The following is a 15,757-nucleotide window of genomic DNA, read 5'->3' as shown; positions in this document are numbered from 1 at the left end:
GCAGTTGGGGTTAGCGATAGCTGCTTGTCTTGGTCATTCTCCTGGCACTGCTTTGAGATGTAAAATATACTGGGAATGCATGAAATTCATGAATTACCATTCCGAGCAGCGTCTTTCATTCTAGACCGATTCGCGAGGCCACTTACGCACACAGCAGGTGTTGCAATTTGATCAGGTTTTAACATTTCATATCCATCATGGAATTAATCTTCGGTCTGAAAGGCCGTTTTTGTTGTTGTCAAATTCTCGTGAGCGCGGCGTGGCTTGCGTGGCGAGTTCAACCCCTGCTTGGGGTCGACTCAGCCCACCACCCAGGTTGCAAGCTATGAAGAGATTGGTGCTATGAGCATCGCACCTAACACTCATTCGAGCGGGGAGAATGTTTTTTTTAAATAAACTAACGCTAACCTAGTCTATATAAACTATTTTTATTTTACCAGCTTATGCCCACTGAGCTACGTAGCTCTTTTTAAGAAGCAACCTCGCCGCAAATGACAGCTCAACTAAGTGGCTTATTCACGTGGAAATGTATCGCAGCCAAAAATCCACGTGACCACCCATAGTCATTGTATACAAATGGAGCCTTCCCTTCTGTGTATGTCTGTCTGTATGTCTCTATGTATGTGTGTGTATGTATGTCTGTATGTGTGTGTGTATGTCTGTATGTCTCTATGTATGTATGTGTGTATGTATGTCTGTATGTCTCTATGTATGTGTGTGTCTATGTATGTCTCTATGTATGTGTGTATGTATGTCTCTATGTATGTGTGTGTGTATGTATGTCTCTATGTATGTGTGTATGTCTGTATGTCTCTATGTATGTGTGTATGTCTGTATGTCTCTATGTGTGTATGTCTGTATGTCTCTATGTATGTGTGTGTATGTATGTCTCTATGTATGTGTGTATGTATGTATGTCTCTATGTATGTGTGTGTGTATGTATGTCTGTATGTGTGTGTATGTATGTATGTCTCTATGTATGTGTGTGTATGTATGTCTGTATGTCTATATGCATGTGTGTGTGTATGTCTGTCTCTATGTATGTGTGTATGTATGTCTCTATGTATGTGTGTCTGTATGTCTCTATGTATGTGTGTGTATGTCTGTCTGTATGTCTCTATGTATGTGTGTGTGTGTATGTATGTCTGTATGTCTCTATGTGTGTGTGTGTGTATGTCTCTATGTATGTATGTGTGTCTGTATGTCTTTATGTATGTGTGTGTGTCTGTATGTCTGTATGTCTCTATGTATTTGTGTGTGTATGTATGTCTGTATGTCTCTATGTATGTGTGTGTGTATGTCTCTATGTATGTATGTCTGTCTGTATGTCTCTATGTATGTGTGTGTGTATGTATGTCTGTATGTCTCTATGTATGTATGTGTGTCTGTATGTGCACGTTGAACTTCTTTCGCACCCACCGTGCTCAGCCATCCGTGCTAACCGGAGGTGTCGCGTCCCCCCCCCGCCCCGCACAGACGCGCTCACCCTGGAGTTGCTGCAGACGCACCCGCAGCTGCGGCCGTCTCACCCCCGCCGCCTGCACCCACGCAGGCCTCCCTCGCCGTGGGGCCGCCACGCGACGTCCCCCTGGCCCTACCAGCAGTAAGCAAGCACCCCCCACCCCCACTCCCCACCCACCCCGTCCCTCCTGGACCCCCCACCCCTCTAACCGCCCTACCGCCCCCCCCCACTCCCCCCGCCCCCCAACCCCCCACCCACCCCCCAACCCCCCACTCCCTCCGCCCCGTCACCTCCTGCACCCCCCGCAACCCCCCACCCCTCCAACCGCCCTACCGCCCCCCCCCCACTTCCCCCGCCCCGTCACCTCCTGCACCCCCCGGCCCCCCACCCCTCCAACCGCCCTACCGCCCCCCCCACTCCCCCCGCCCCCCCACCCCGTCACCTCCTGCACCCCCCCGCCCCTCCAACCACCCTACCGCCCCCCCCCCCACTCCCCCCCGCCCCCCAACCCACCACCCCGTCAACTCCTGCACCCCCTGCCCCCCCCCACCCCCCGCCCCCCCCCGCCCCTCCAACCACCCTACCGCCCCACCCACTCCCCCCGCCCCCCAACCCCGTCAACTCCTGCACCCCCTGCCCCCTCCACCCCCCCCGCCCCTCCAACCATCCTACCGCCCCCCCACTCCCCCCGCCCCCCAACCCCCCACCCCGTCAACTCCTGCGCCCCCTGCCCCCTCCACCCCCCCGCCCCCCCCGCCCCTCCAACCACCCTACCGCTGCCCCGTGTCTTATGACCCCGCGGTCTCCGCGTCACCGTGACGCCTCTCAGTGTGGCTCCTCTCGACAGACCCCTTCCCGTTACAGCGGCGGAGGAAAATAATTTTACCGCAAGAAAAGCAGCCAAAGTATCCATGTTTAGTGTAAATTCCGTGCGGTGCCTGCCAAAGCTGTTTTGCATCTTGAAGAAAATAATGACAGTTCTGTTTTTAAAGTGCTTATTCTACAATAAATATTCGCAGCACGCCAAGGAACACGAAACCCACTAACGAGCATGCGAAATGCGTCATTGGAAAATGATCGTAAAATCACACGGCAGCCGACAACCCAAGGAAAGAAGGTCGTTCCCAGCTTCACTGAATCATAGATCTCCAGTGCGTACTACAGGAGAAATACTCCAAATATGTTGATGCAGTAGTGCGTAGAGACTGGTTAATAAAGATGGAGATGGTTGTTTTTTGTTGTTGCTGCAGCTCAGGTTTGCTGCTTGAGTCGCGTAATGTGTGTATGTTGAACGTCTTTCGCACTGTACGTAGCCAACCATGCTAATCGGAGGTGCGGGGGAAGGACAACAAGCCGAAAACAAAAAGCTGTTAGAAAGAAATGAGTTTTCAATCTGGATTTAAAAGTTGCACAGCTCCAGTAGCTTCCTAATGTTGGGAGGAAGAGCATTCCAGACGGCCGCAAGAGCGCATCTGAAAACGCGCGATGCGGTGGCCATCTTTGTTTGACGGGCAGCCAAAAGCCGCCGCTGCTGCGAGGATGACCGAACTCCACGTGATGGTCCATGCTGCTTGACGAGATCAGCAAGGTCTTGCGGTCCACTTGTGGCCAATCAGTTTGTGTGTAGCGAGTGTGACCTGGTAACGAATTCGTTCGCCAACTGGAAGCCAGTGCAGCTCGGCGAGCACCCGATGGGCACGGCCAATGAGGCAGAAGAACAGCGTTCTGGGAGTTCCGTCGATCCACAGAGGAACGCGTCGCATCACGGAACGTCGCCGTGAGTTGACGCCGCCAAACTAAAACGAACACTAGGGCTGGAACGACGGATGAATCGATTCGTTGATTAACGAGGCACGCGCGGGGTTCGCGTGCGTGAGAATCAACGTTTTTTCATTTCGTGTTAACGGGTTTGCCTAGCCCCGTGCAGCTGATTCGATTCACTGTAGTGTGAACACAAACATTTTAAAGCCTGAAATGTGCCTGGGCCCTGTTAACCACGACCCCTTGCCTGTTTTGTAACACGTTTTCTTAATTGGCTTCAGCTTCAAAGTTTAGTGCGTGTTGCTTTTGGGCGCCACGGTGGCGAGATGCTAACTGCCTCGCCTGGTATGCAGGAGGTCGTGGGTTCGATCCCGACCCTGATGCCTGTATATTTGGAGTTTGTGTGTCTCTCTCCCCATGGCCACCTGGATTTTTCTCCGGTTTTTCTCTCCACATTTAGAATCAACAACGTGCGTTTAAAATATTTGGCTGCTATAAATTTCCACGTGATCAGCCACTTCGTTGAGCTGTCATTTGTGATGGCCAGATCACTTCTGAAAAAGAGCGACATAGCTCAGTGGGCCTTACCTGGTAAAATAAAAATGTGTTATTTGTAGTCCTTGCCAGAACGATAGAAACATTGGGTCATTGCCTTCAGATTGCACCACTGAGGGTGGTCACGTTTTGGCCTCGGACACCCAGTGATGCTCAGGCAGGTGGCACACCGAGCGGCAGGATTTCTCCGCGCTAAGTAATCAACGATGTTATCTTTAAAAGTTGTCTCACGCGAGGCGACTAATACGGTGCTCACCTTAGTTCCGGGTTTTCATTTGCGGACTGTTAAAGCAGGTGTTCGTCCGTGCAATGCAATCGTAGACATAGTGACTCCAATGCACGCTGAGGTTGTCCAGCACAATCCGTTTGTGGCTGCGTACATGTGCGTGTCCTCGTCCATGCTACCCCCCTCTATCAACCGGCACTGACCACTGTGGTCAAATTACTCTCGTGACCTGAAGGCTTGGGGAGGCCATCGCCCACTGAAGAGCTGTTGACCTGCTGCCCTCACGATGTGGAGTCGAAACGACTCCACAGTGAAAGGAGCAACACACCATCTCATCATCATCATCCCCCCTATTCCGGAAGCTTACGTCACAGAGCGACTTCAACATAGCGCACAATAATAGCCACTCGCTCACTTGATCCTCATCACCAGCGCTATCACAGCCAATGAAACAACGAGGCCCTGTCTGCGTAAGGGAAGGTCCCACGAGGAATCCGAGTGTCCTTGTCCAGGGCCTCTGTCCAGCGCTCGCAATAAGTTGCGTACTGGACCTGTTCATCCGTTCATTTGGTGTCGATCGGCGTAGTCGCACCAGTTTTAAAATCTTTCCATTGTCTGGCCCCAACGTATCATCTCGCTTCCCTCATCTCGTCCTTGCGCTCCTTCTCGCCCTCTGTGTTCACAATCTCAGCTGTCTCTCCGTCTCTATCCCCCCTCCTCCTCGTGCCCAATCACCATTCCGTTATTTCTCGCTTCTGACCACCTTACACTGGAACAAGCTGCCCCTTAACCTCAAACAATCAGCCTCACTCTTCATGTTTTGTTCTTCCCTTAAAACTCTCTTACTTTCCCTCGCTTACCCCAACTCTCCTCCCCCTCCCTTCTCCATCGTTAACACCGTCACCCCTCTTCCCAGCTTCTCTACCCATTCATCGCACTCGCTCATCATCATGAACCACTCATTGTCACTTTCGTCATCGTCTATTTAATTAATCATCATCATCATCATCATGTACTAGCATCCATCTCATCTCATCAGACACTATTCTGCTGTACAAAGAGCTAATGCTTTGTTCAGCGCATTGGTCGAGGTGCTATATAAATAAATAAATAAATAATACGTTCAGATCAGTGACCGTCTGTGTGGGGCGCAGACCCCGTGCACGGCACTGGTCGATTTACGCATTTAAAACATTCGGGTTTGGCAGAGTTTCTCTTGTGCAGTCGTTCAGCAGTTACAATGCAAGACTCTAGTTGGCGCACCCCCTGTTACTTGTTGTGAAGGATTATGATAATAATTACAGCTTTTAAAATCTGAAGGAACTTGACATCATTGACAATGGGGCGGTGAGGTTGGGAGAGAAGTTGCGTACTTTAAATGGAAATTGCCTCCTGAAAGAGAAATGTCCGTTAGGCCGGGACTTCAAGATCGCCACCGAACGGGACTTCCTGACACAGCCGTGGGCAGTCACGGAAGGAAGGCCCAGAGATCGCTGCCATTCAGCCCTTTCCCAGCCCCCCCACCCCCCCTCCTGCCCCGGCGAACCGCGCCGTGACCGCGGCCGCGTTGCGAACGCGACGCCCGTTCTGCTTCCGTCGTGCCTAACGATGGACCGCTCTCGCCCAGTGTCGGCACGCAGACGGAGCACAGGGAGGGCCATCACGCGCCTAAGACCCGGCGCGTCTCCGCGGCGACGCAGACCAGCGAGGTGAGCGTGCTTCCCTTGTCGTCGTCGTCGGTAGTTGTCGGTCGCTCGCTTGCACCCGAGGCGTGGGAATTGTTTGCGAAGTCGCCACGGATCACGCTCCGCTGGCACGTGGCCCCGCCGCTAGCGAGCAAGCGCCGGGTAGACGATGAGACCACAATGTCCACCACGTTGCCTCTTGGTGTGTAGGTAACGTAACTTTGTTCGTAATAAAAGATTTGTTCGGTTAGGGGCCGTCCATAAATGACGTCACGCACCTGGGGGGGAAGGGGGTCAAACATTTGTGACGATGTGTGACGGGGGGGGGTGAGAAATGTGACGTCACATCAAAATACGCAACTTTAAATAAATATAGACAACACGTTCTATATCATTAAATATACTTTTTAATACATGTTTTCTCCTACAACATCAGAGTGCAGCGCCACATTAAATACGCACTACAATGACAATAGTTTAAAGCGATTTGAAGCATGTTTTATTTTTGGGGGGGGGGGGTCTGACTTTTTGTGACGCCGTGTGACTAGGGGGGGGGGGTCAAAAAACGTCCAAAATCGCGTGACGTCATTTATGGACGGCCCCTTACATCGCATAAATTTAAACGTGTCGTTAACCCACCACCACCTGACACTGCCAATCAGTAAGGTTTGTCACGTAAACAAAATGTGCCAATTAGTGACTACTTCAGCACACCGGTGTGTTGGAGAGTAAACCCACTGCAACATTTACAATTGTTACCCAAAAATCTGTTATTATGAATAATATTGGTGGCAAAAGCCAATTTGCTAAATCAAAATAACGTTGGTTTGTGGGAAGTATTTACATCAACAGACAATGCACATTGTTATTGAGGCCTTTCTTAACTAAGTGTTGTGGCCCCATAAAAAAAGATTACTCCACACATGTACACGACATAAACATACAAATGTGCTGCAAATACTCGCTCATGTGCACGCACATAGGTACACATGTCCACATGATAAGCCACTTCGTCGAGCTATCACTTGTGGCCAGGTCGCTTCTTAAAAAGGGCTACGTAGCTCAGTGGGCCTTACCTTGTAAAATAAAAAAAAGTTAATATTTGTAGTTTAGTATTTTTTCCTGAAAGGGTGAAGCCTATTCTGTTCCCGTCATCTGATTGGTCGTCTCTGCACGGTTCTTTTTGTGGGGGTTTGCGTATGGCATTGGAAGCGGGTCACCGCGAGCGGAGCGAACGGTTTTGTTGCCAACTCCGGCAGGTGATGGACAAGCCCTGCTGTTGCCTCCACCCCGGCCTGTGGCTGCCTCCGTTCCCGTCGTCCGGCGCCACCAGTGTGTCCCACAGCTCCGGCCTCGACAGGATCGACGGCGCAGAAGGCGCGGCGGTGAGTTTTCAATCCAGGCAGGGTGCGGGCCCTGCAATGATGCAGGCCGGTCCATCGTTCGTAAAGCGCACGGCGTGGGGCGTTGCGTTGTCAGCGGCGCGCTGCCGGTTGGTAACGCTTGGGAGAGCCTCACCGAGTCTCGGGACTTTTTTGGGAGGATCGCTCGGGGTTTGTTTGAGCAGTCGTGCTCCATTTTTAAGGAGTGGGGTAGACAAGACAATGAATTAATTAACTTCATATGTATGGCGATGTTCTGTGAGTGGTCATCAGCTCGCGTAGCCACACAGAGTCATGTGACAGCCTCCTCCTGCAGCACGTGCAGGGCAACAACAACCAGTCCGCCCAGCACGCCCTGGCGCACTTCACAACCAGAGACGATTTGCTCCACGGTCTCCTGCTCCCCGCACTCACACAGCACGGCTGTCACGTAGTACGCCCCATCGATGTTTGGAAGCGGCACACTACACTCTGCCCAGGTCACGCCAGGGTCACGTGATAACACCCACCAATACAACGGGATAACAACTCAAAGATGCACACAGATGGGTTCACGAACCCACCGGCGGTAATCCCATCTCCTGGCCACGCCGCAGTCTCCGTGCGTTTGAGAGTTTCGCAAATGTGTGCCCAACTTTGAACGTACGTACAAGTGGTCACCACGACTCGGCTACACGTGGGGTTCCCCCCCACCACCCAGACTGGGAGGCTGTGAAATGGAAGTGTACGATAAAGAGTTGAGGCACACGCTCAGGACGAGGCGGTGATGTGAGAGGGCCGTGGGATACCGGGACGGTGGCCTCTCACTGCAGACCACACCATCCCGCAGGTCTCACCGGCAGGAACATTTTTTCCGCAGAGTCCAGAATTCACGCTGCACATTGCATGATGCCGTCGGCCAGACGCTCGCTGGTGCGTGTCATCTCATGCTGGAGGTTAAAAGTGATTGTTGGCTCTGAATTCAGGAGGGGCAGTGCCTGGATTCCACACATTTAAGGAGGGAACCGGCCTGGTACGTAGTTACAGGATGAGGATTTGCACGTGTTTGGTGCCAAAATGCCGAAGTTTCTCGGAGCGCTTTAGAGCGCACGCCATAAAACACGGAGCGCCGAGGGCAGGAAGGGAGAGGATGGTGGGAGAAGACGGAAAAAAGGGGCAACAAACGTGGGACATCACCAGAAAAGGAAATGATGACAAGCCTGGACACGCACACACGCGCACATGCACAGCTCCCACGTGCGTGCCTGCGCGCATGTGCGAGTCCGCACGCATGTGGCTCAGCGAACGGCCCCCTCCCTAATTTTAATCGCCGCTCTCCACGTCGCGTGGGACGCGCCCATCAAGTAGCTGGGGTGTGCGGTGCGCGCAAAACTCGCGGAGACGCACGGCGGCTGCCGCGACGACGACGATGGGGCCGCAAGCAGCGATCGGGGGCGGGGGGCGGCCCTGGGGACCGCCGAGGCAATGCTCGTGACCGCGCGTCATTTGCCAGGACCGCAGCCTGCGCGGCGAAAAATAGCACGGGGTTAATTGCCCGGTAAATGCACGTGCATCTCTAGATGGCGGCCACGGAGGGTACAATGTTTGTTTGTTTTCGATGTCAACGATGGTTCGAGCACAAGCAACGCGCGACAAAGGCCACAAAAGATTCGGAGGGGTAGAAATAATGAAGGCCTTTTAGGTCGCCTCCTATGTTTTTATTTTCTTTATGTCAGTCGTGTTTCAGTTATCTCCCTCTCTCTCCCCTTGTCATCCCTTCCTCCTTACTTTAGACATTTTTTTTACCCTTTCCCTTTTCCGTGGGACCCCCCCCCCCCCCGTATTGTTTGTTGCAGCGAGTCCATTCCCCCATCTTTCTATCGCTTGCTTTTCATGACCGGTTTAGCTTATGTTGACGGTGTGACCACGTGCGTCACAACGTGATGTAACAGGCTCGCACATTGCCTCAATACATGTTTTAAAAGGCCACAAAACACGCCAAAAACGGCACAACGCCGTCGAAGGTGTAGTAGAAAAGATTTGAAGGCGTTTCTTGAATTGAGCAAGGTCGTGAGAAACTCGGGTCAATGAAGAGACGACGGGAGGGAATTCTGAGTCGGGGCATTGGGAGGAGAGCCGCAAACAGAGCTGCAGTGTTGGCGGTTGGACGCGGGATTTGAAGTCGGGGGCGACATGAGCTGAGGCCACACCGCCCGTCACAGCTGGCATCTTAAAGTCCTCCACGCTGCTGCTCGGATTTTGATGTTGACATAATTTTCACAATTACAAACGCAATTGCGAGCCGGCCTTCGCCAGCACCTGTCCATTCTCCGTTGTCACAACAACAGCAACAACAAATTCCGCAGTAAAAATGTTTTTGGGCTTTTATTTCTAGAACCCTCCGTCGGCACCACATTTGCGGTTATTAATGCTTTTCCAAAAGTCACTCCAATTAAACACACGTCCGAGCCAAGCCAAACCCCTGGCTAAATCAAACAAATTTCATGAGAAATGTTTATATCTAAATGTTTGGTGTTGCTTGTGTATCTGCCACAGCTAAATATGTAAACAGAGCCCATTTAAATGTTTCATGCGACTTCCCATGCTTTTCTTTGCCCCCCAGGGTAGACTCTCGCTCGCCTCCTCTGGCGGTCACCTCCACGGTCTCCTCCTCATGTCTCCACGCCCAGCTCCTGCGCTTATTATCCTTTCCCACCCTCCCATCATCCCCGACGCCCCATCTCTCACGCAGCCGACCCCTCTTTCCCACACCCTTCTCCACCATTTATCCTCCTCCTCCGCAGTACTTCCTGTCCCTACACCACCCCCGTCCCTTCACCACCCCGTCCCTACACCACCCCCGTCCCTTCACCACCCCGTCCCTACACCACCCCCGTTTCCTACCACCCCTCTCTCCTGCCACCCCCCGTCTCCTGCCACCCCTCTCTCCTGCTACCCCTGTTCTGTCACCGCCTCACCCTTTGCGTGCCCTCACTCTAGGCCGGTAACATCACAGGGGCCATGTCAAATGGAACGTGTGTGCATTTTGGTCACGAATTTCACGGCCGACTTGAATCGTCTTAAGAGGGACTTTTAAATAACTTGGCGGGAATATGAGAACATTGCTACAAAATGGGATCTTTTTTTGCCAGTATTTGATACTGCCAAAAAAGGCCCCATTTTGAAGCTGCTCACCCCGAGCTATAAATGTCCCGAGTGCATTGCCTTTGTGCTGTTCGCCTTTTGGCATTCTCTGGTCGAACACTGGTGATGAGACTAGACCCTAACGAATGCTGTCTGTGGTGTAGGCCATTCAGTTTAAAAGACAATGCATCTTTTATCAAATCATGTTTGTTTGCATGTTCACCACAAGTACATGTTGTTAATGCAGACTTAATTCCATGCAAAGAGTTTCTATTAGGTGTTTGAACATCGTCACACCTTTCGATTTAAAGCTTTCGTGACTGCAGGGATTCATCTGCTTGGTTCTTTCGGTAAAGTCACGTAGAATGGAAATAATAAAATAATAAAAATAAAACATAATAAAATAATTCTCACGAGGTTTCGGCCACAACGCAAGCAGCCGTCCTCAGGTGAAGAACAGGTCTGTCGCCGCGTCTTTCCGACAGACCTGTTCTTCACCTGAGGACGGCTGCTTGCGTTGTGGCCAAAACGTCGTGAGAATTATTTTATTATGTTTTATTTTTATTATTTTATTATTTCCCTTCTACGTGACTTTACCGAAAGAACCAAGAAGATCTTCACACCTGTTTTATTGCCAAAAAGGGTAAAACCTATTTTTATTTTTTTCAAATCTGTCGAAGCTTCATCTCTAGTTTCGAGAATGTACCTCACGCTGGGGAGACGATTCCAGCTTGATATTACGCAATACTGAAAGTTACATTTAATTTTCAAAGCTTCGGGCTGAAAATAGAATTAGCCGTTCCTAATGTGACTGCCAATTGGCAATGCGTCTATTTTCTGTTTTTGGCAAAATTAGAGACTGTACTTGCCTACTATACTTCCTGTCGCAGTGGTAGAAGCAAACCACAAGAGAAGGAATATTTAGAGGAGACAGATTATGAAAGATTCTGATTCAAATCAATACACAACGTTAACAAATGTATCAACGTGTGCGCGTGTGCGCGCACGCCACGATCGGAAACTTGGGTTGTGGGAAAATAAAGTTGGCAGCCTCATTGCTGTGGCAGTGATTAACTCCAAATATTCTCGTGGACGAGCCTTCTCTGCCGGCTCGTACAGCTGCCCTCGCGAGCGCCGGGGCGGCTTGCGCTCAGCTAGAACGTGCGACGTTGCCTGCAGAGAGGTTCCTGTGCGTGCGAGGAACGAGCGTCTTACGCCCACCCCCCCCACCCACCCCTTGCGCTGTTCTGCTGCCCCCGCACAGTGTGGGGCCCGCAGCCGGCTGCCTCCAGGAGCCGCGACGCCGTCCAGTCCATCGGACGCCTCCGATGCTTCGCCCGGCATCGACACGAGCGGCAAGGCTCAAATAATGTGAGCGCATCGACCTCATGCCTTGCATGCGCTGGGTTCTTTTTTTTTCACCTTCCCTCGCGGATTTGTTGAACGCGGCTTCTGTTGACGCGGTTGGCGCCCCGGATTAATTCCTGGCACTCTTTTTTAAAATCCAGCTCGCCTGTGTGGTTTTTTTCCCCCCTACTCACGGTTTAAACCTCACAAGAGCCGTAGTAAGTACAAAACAACAACTCTCTTCTGAAGCATAACGATTGAAATCGTAAATGAATTGTTTCGCCAAAAAGCCGTGCTCGCGGTGGAACGGTTTGCCGGCGCGAGAGTCACCCGTTGACTAAGTAACAGCGTCGTGGCGGCGCAGCGATTCTGCGATACGTGTTGTTACGATGTAAGCTCCGCGATAATTGCATCATCCGTTTTCTTAAAATATCGTCTTATCTTGACTACCATTGGTCGTGTCTCGTATTCCCCATCCCTTTCTTTCCTCACGGCACATTTACAAAATAGAAAAGCAAAAAAAGCACATGAATTAAAAGTTGTAAATAAATAACTACTGCCTTTGCCTATTCATTCGTCCTCAGCAAAAGAAATATTCCGGCGTAACTATAGGCTGTTATCGACTGCTTATATCTCGCATAGCTGACGGCACGTGCGTTCTATACAAGTCACAGATTGTCTCATGCCAGACCCAAGTGGAGTGAACTCGAGTTGCAGGAGCTGCCTTGCGATCTTTTCTTGTGCCAGACCCGTACAGCAATGCACGAGAAGACGCTGGAAAACATTCGCGAAGTACAATCGCAGAGTTAATGGTAACTGGTATCGCAAAGACCAGGTCATGTCGCGAAAGTTCACCTTGTTCTCGTATTGCGTTGTGAAAGATTATATCGAAGCAATCCTCATTAAGTCGATTCATCCTGTACCACGAGCAAATCTCAAGTAGCGACAGCTCTAGTGAGGATCGGAAACTTGCAACATGAAGACATGCAGTGTTCAACACGATTAACACGAGAGACTCAGTCAACATGCAACGTTTACTGCACCGTACATAGCCAACCGTGCTAATCGGAGGTGCAGGGGAAAGACAGCAAACTAAACACAAAAAGCAGTTACAAAGGAATGAGTTTTAAATCTAGTTGATTTACAAGTGCATAGCTCCAGTGGCTTCCTAATATCGGAAGAGAGAGCGTTTCAGACGGCCGCAGAAGCGCATCTGAAAGCGCACGATGCGGTGAGCGTCTTTGTTCGATAGTCAGCCAAAAGCCGCTGCTGCTGCAAGGATGACCTGCGTGATGGTTTATGCTCCTTGACAAGATCAGCAAGGTTATTGGTGGTTCAAACAAGGTAAATGTTGTGAGTTTACTTTCCAACACACCGGTGTGCTGTACTAGTAACGAAATGACACGTTCTGTTTACGTGACAAACGTTACTAATTGGCTGTGTCGGCTAGTGGCTGATTTAATGACACATTTATATTTACCCGATCTAATCCCCCCCAAAAAACCCCTCTATTATGAATGATATTGTGGTTCACGCTGGGCCAATGATGGCACGTGTGGTTGGAACCATTGGACCGGCATTGACGCAACGTCGGCCCAACGTTCCACGTTCACTGGGTAGAAGGCTGGTGAGTAAGTTAGAGATATATATCACACTATGTCAGAGACAACATTTGCTGGCTGACTGGTGGGAAGGTCGAGGGAGGGGAGTTAGGGATGGTGGTGGTGGTGGTTGAGGGACATGTCCAAAGGATGAGCAGGCTGCTATTTATGAGCACAACAACTTGTGCATGCTTGCAGAATGATTGCGGTGTAATGTATGTAACGATCCTGTGATGTGAGCACACGTTTCTCTGAAGCAATTCAACGTGTGGAATGTACGCCTTACGATGCTATTGCTACCCCAAGTTATAAATTGGGTTAGCTCATCACGTTTAGAAGCTGCTCAAGCAACCTTAAAAAGGTGCGTTAGTTACAGTTGGTCAAAGGTTACGTAAAGTGACCTTCCACTTTTCATGTCGAATTAACGTACCAGTTTACACATCGTTCGAACGTCCATTTGAAGACATTAGAAGTTGCCATCTCTCTCAGCTCTCTGCGTTCAATAGGTCAGAGGTTCCAGTCATCAGCTCTCGGGCGCACGATTTAGATCCATGTTGCACTTTTAACAGAAATATGCATTTAATAAAGCGCTCACAACCTGGAGAGCTGACGTATAGTGTGTGGGCTCTTTCAGCGGCTGCTCTTTAACGGCCCTTGAAACAAAAAAAGCAAAGCAATCAAGTTCAGCGGGAGCCGGGTGTTGATTTGCGTGTCACGACCCCGTCATACTTCTGCGAGCGATGGATGGAATGTCGTCGATAATGCCGCGGACACCGACCGTGAACGCTGCTTGCGAACTGCTCTTCCCCCTCTCCCCGGCAGGCCTCACAGCTTCAACCACAGGCGTTCCATCCGCCTGTCTCGTTCCTCGACGTCCAGCTCCATCACCTCTGTCGGTAAGACAGCAGGTACTTCAAAGCTTCTCGTTTCACGGCAGATACAATTCTCTCCCGTGCCTTTAAGGGCACTGCCAAATCACCTGGGACAGTGTTCTTCGCTCGTTTTCACTTGCGCCGATAAGACATCATCAGTGTGAGGGCGGCATGTTGTGTCAGGGGACACACATCAGGGGCCGCCAGTGGCCTGCGGGTGTTGCAGTGAAGAGCGCTGACCTGGAGTCGACGCAACCCACAGATAATAACGAGCAATATGCCGCAGCCTACACCACAAAACACTTGATACACAAAGGCAAATATACCCCGTATAGCCTCTAACAGGCTGGTTGGGTGGCCAGCACCACGCCCATCTCCTCAGTGCTGATGCTTACACACCACAGCCAGGCACTCATTTAAGGCGGAAACGGCCTAGGGGATGCTCAGCATCGATGCATATATTTGTCACTGTTTGGTGGTGAGTGGGAATTGAGCTCGGGTCGCTGGTTCCATAGCGCAGTGCGCTAACCACTGCGCTACCGCTCCCCACACTCGATATGCAAAGTTCACACACACAGGGCCACAACGGTATTTGTGAAACGAAGCAATTCACAAATATTTGTTGTCTTTTTTTCGTTCTTCAGAGTTACTCATCATGCTCCACAGCTTGAATCTTCTTGCAAACGAAGAACACTTACAATGATTGGCTTCTGAAACCCGTACCTCCCATTCGTTGATCGTGGCACGAGCGGCGATCGGCGCGCCCCCGTTTGACGCCCACACCCTCTCTGTCCACGACCCCCCCCCCCCTCGCCGCGTGAGACGAGGATGGCCGAGTGCTGGACCTGCTCCGGGACGAGCTGCCCGAGCCGCTGCTCGCCGAGGAGGAGCATCGGCGTAACCTGCAGCTCCTGGAGGACGCGTCGCGTGCCAGCCAGCGCTTCCTGGCGCGCCCGGGCCGCCGATCACGGCACAGCCTCTCCGAGGCGGCGTCCTCGCCTGGTGCGTGACCGGGGGGCATGGGGACACGGAGATGGGGGCATGGGGACACGGGGTACATGGCACGAGGGCACAGGGGCAGGGGCACACGGAGATGGGGGCATGAGGACACGGGAGAAGGGATGGGCAGAGGACCTCACCAGTTTCGCTGGCTCCCCGTCCGCCATAACTTGACCTGCACCGTTGCTTTGCTTTGCCTGTAACGAAGTCTGCTTAATTCCAGGTCTGTCCCCTCGGTCCACACCCTTTCCACTCCCGTCATGTGGCACGTCTCTGGCTGGCACACCACCAGGTAAGTTCACAACGTACACGATGGATAGGGTTGCCACCTGCCCTGGTTTTCTCAGGACCGTCCTCTGTTGTCGCTGTGCTCACGCAACACGGATCTCCCTTGTACAATAGCCGGCCACTGGCTAAACGGGATCATCCGTGTAACTTTTGAAAACACTGCTGTTATGGGAAATCTGTAAGCCTTTCCATGGACATTAAATGTCCCAGTTTTGTCAGTTGTGTAATTCAAGTCAATGCGTGTTCATGTAGTTTTCTCCTTTTCTGATATTGTGAGATAATCTGTTTCCTATATGGCCAAGTTTTTGAACCTCAGAGGTGGTAATCTTCTTAATCCCGTGCCATGGCCACACCGGCATGCCTCAGTTAAACCTCGATTGCCACGGTGCACTAAATTGAAAGCTCATTTCTTTAGAACTGCTTCGTGTTTAGTTTGTTGTCCTTCCTCCGCATCTC

General features: G+C 51.3%; 1 protein-coding gene across 1 annotated transcript in view; it reads left to right on the top strand.

Moving 5' to 3' along the window:
- LOC144936437 (inositol 1,4,5-triphosphate receptor associated 1-like) overlaps window positions 1–15,757 on the top strand; it is a 104,395-nt gene that overhangs the window by 48,555 nt on the left and 40,083 nt on the right. Inside the window, exons 4-10 of the mRNA XM_078863487.1 lie at window positions 1,477–1,603; window positions 5,632–5,713; window positions 6,949–7,074; window positions 11,459–11,565; window positions 13,965–14,038; window positions 14,840–15,016; window positions 15,237–15,305. Of these exons, the coding sequence (XP_078719613.1) occupies window positions 1,477–1,603; window positions 5,632–5,713; window positions 6,949–7,074; window positions 11,459–11,565; window positions 13,965–14,038; window positions 14,840–15,016; window positions 15,237–15,305 (762 nt within the window). The remainder of the gene's footprint in view (window positions 1–1,476; window positions 1,604–5,631; window positions 5,714–6,948; window positions 7,075–11,458; window positions 11,566–13,964; window positions 14,039–14,839; window positions 15,017–15,236; window positions 15,306–15,757) is intronic.

Source organism: Lampetra fluviatilis, chromosome 16, assembly GCF_964198595.1.
Source record: "Lampetra fluviatilis chromosome 16, kcLamFluv1.1, whole genome shotgun sequence".
Lineage (NCBI taxonomy): Eukaryota > Metazoa > Chordata > Hyperoartia > Petromyzontiformes > Petromyzontidae > Lampetra > Lampetra fluviatilis.
The sequence above is the reverse complement of the archived record's forward strand: the minus strand, read 5'-3'. Positions and strand labels throughout refer to the sequence as shown.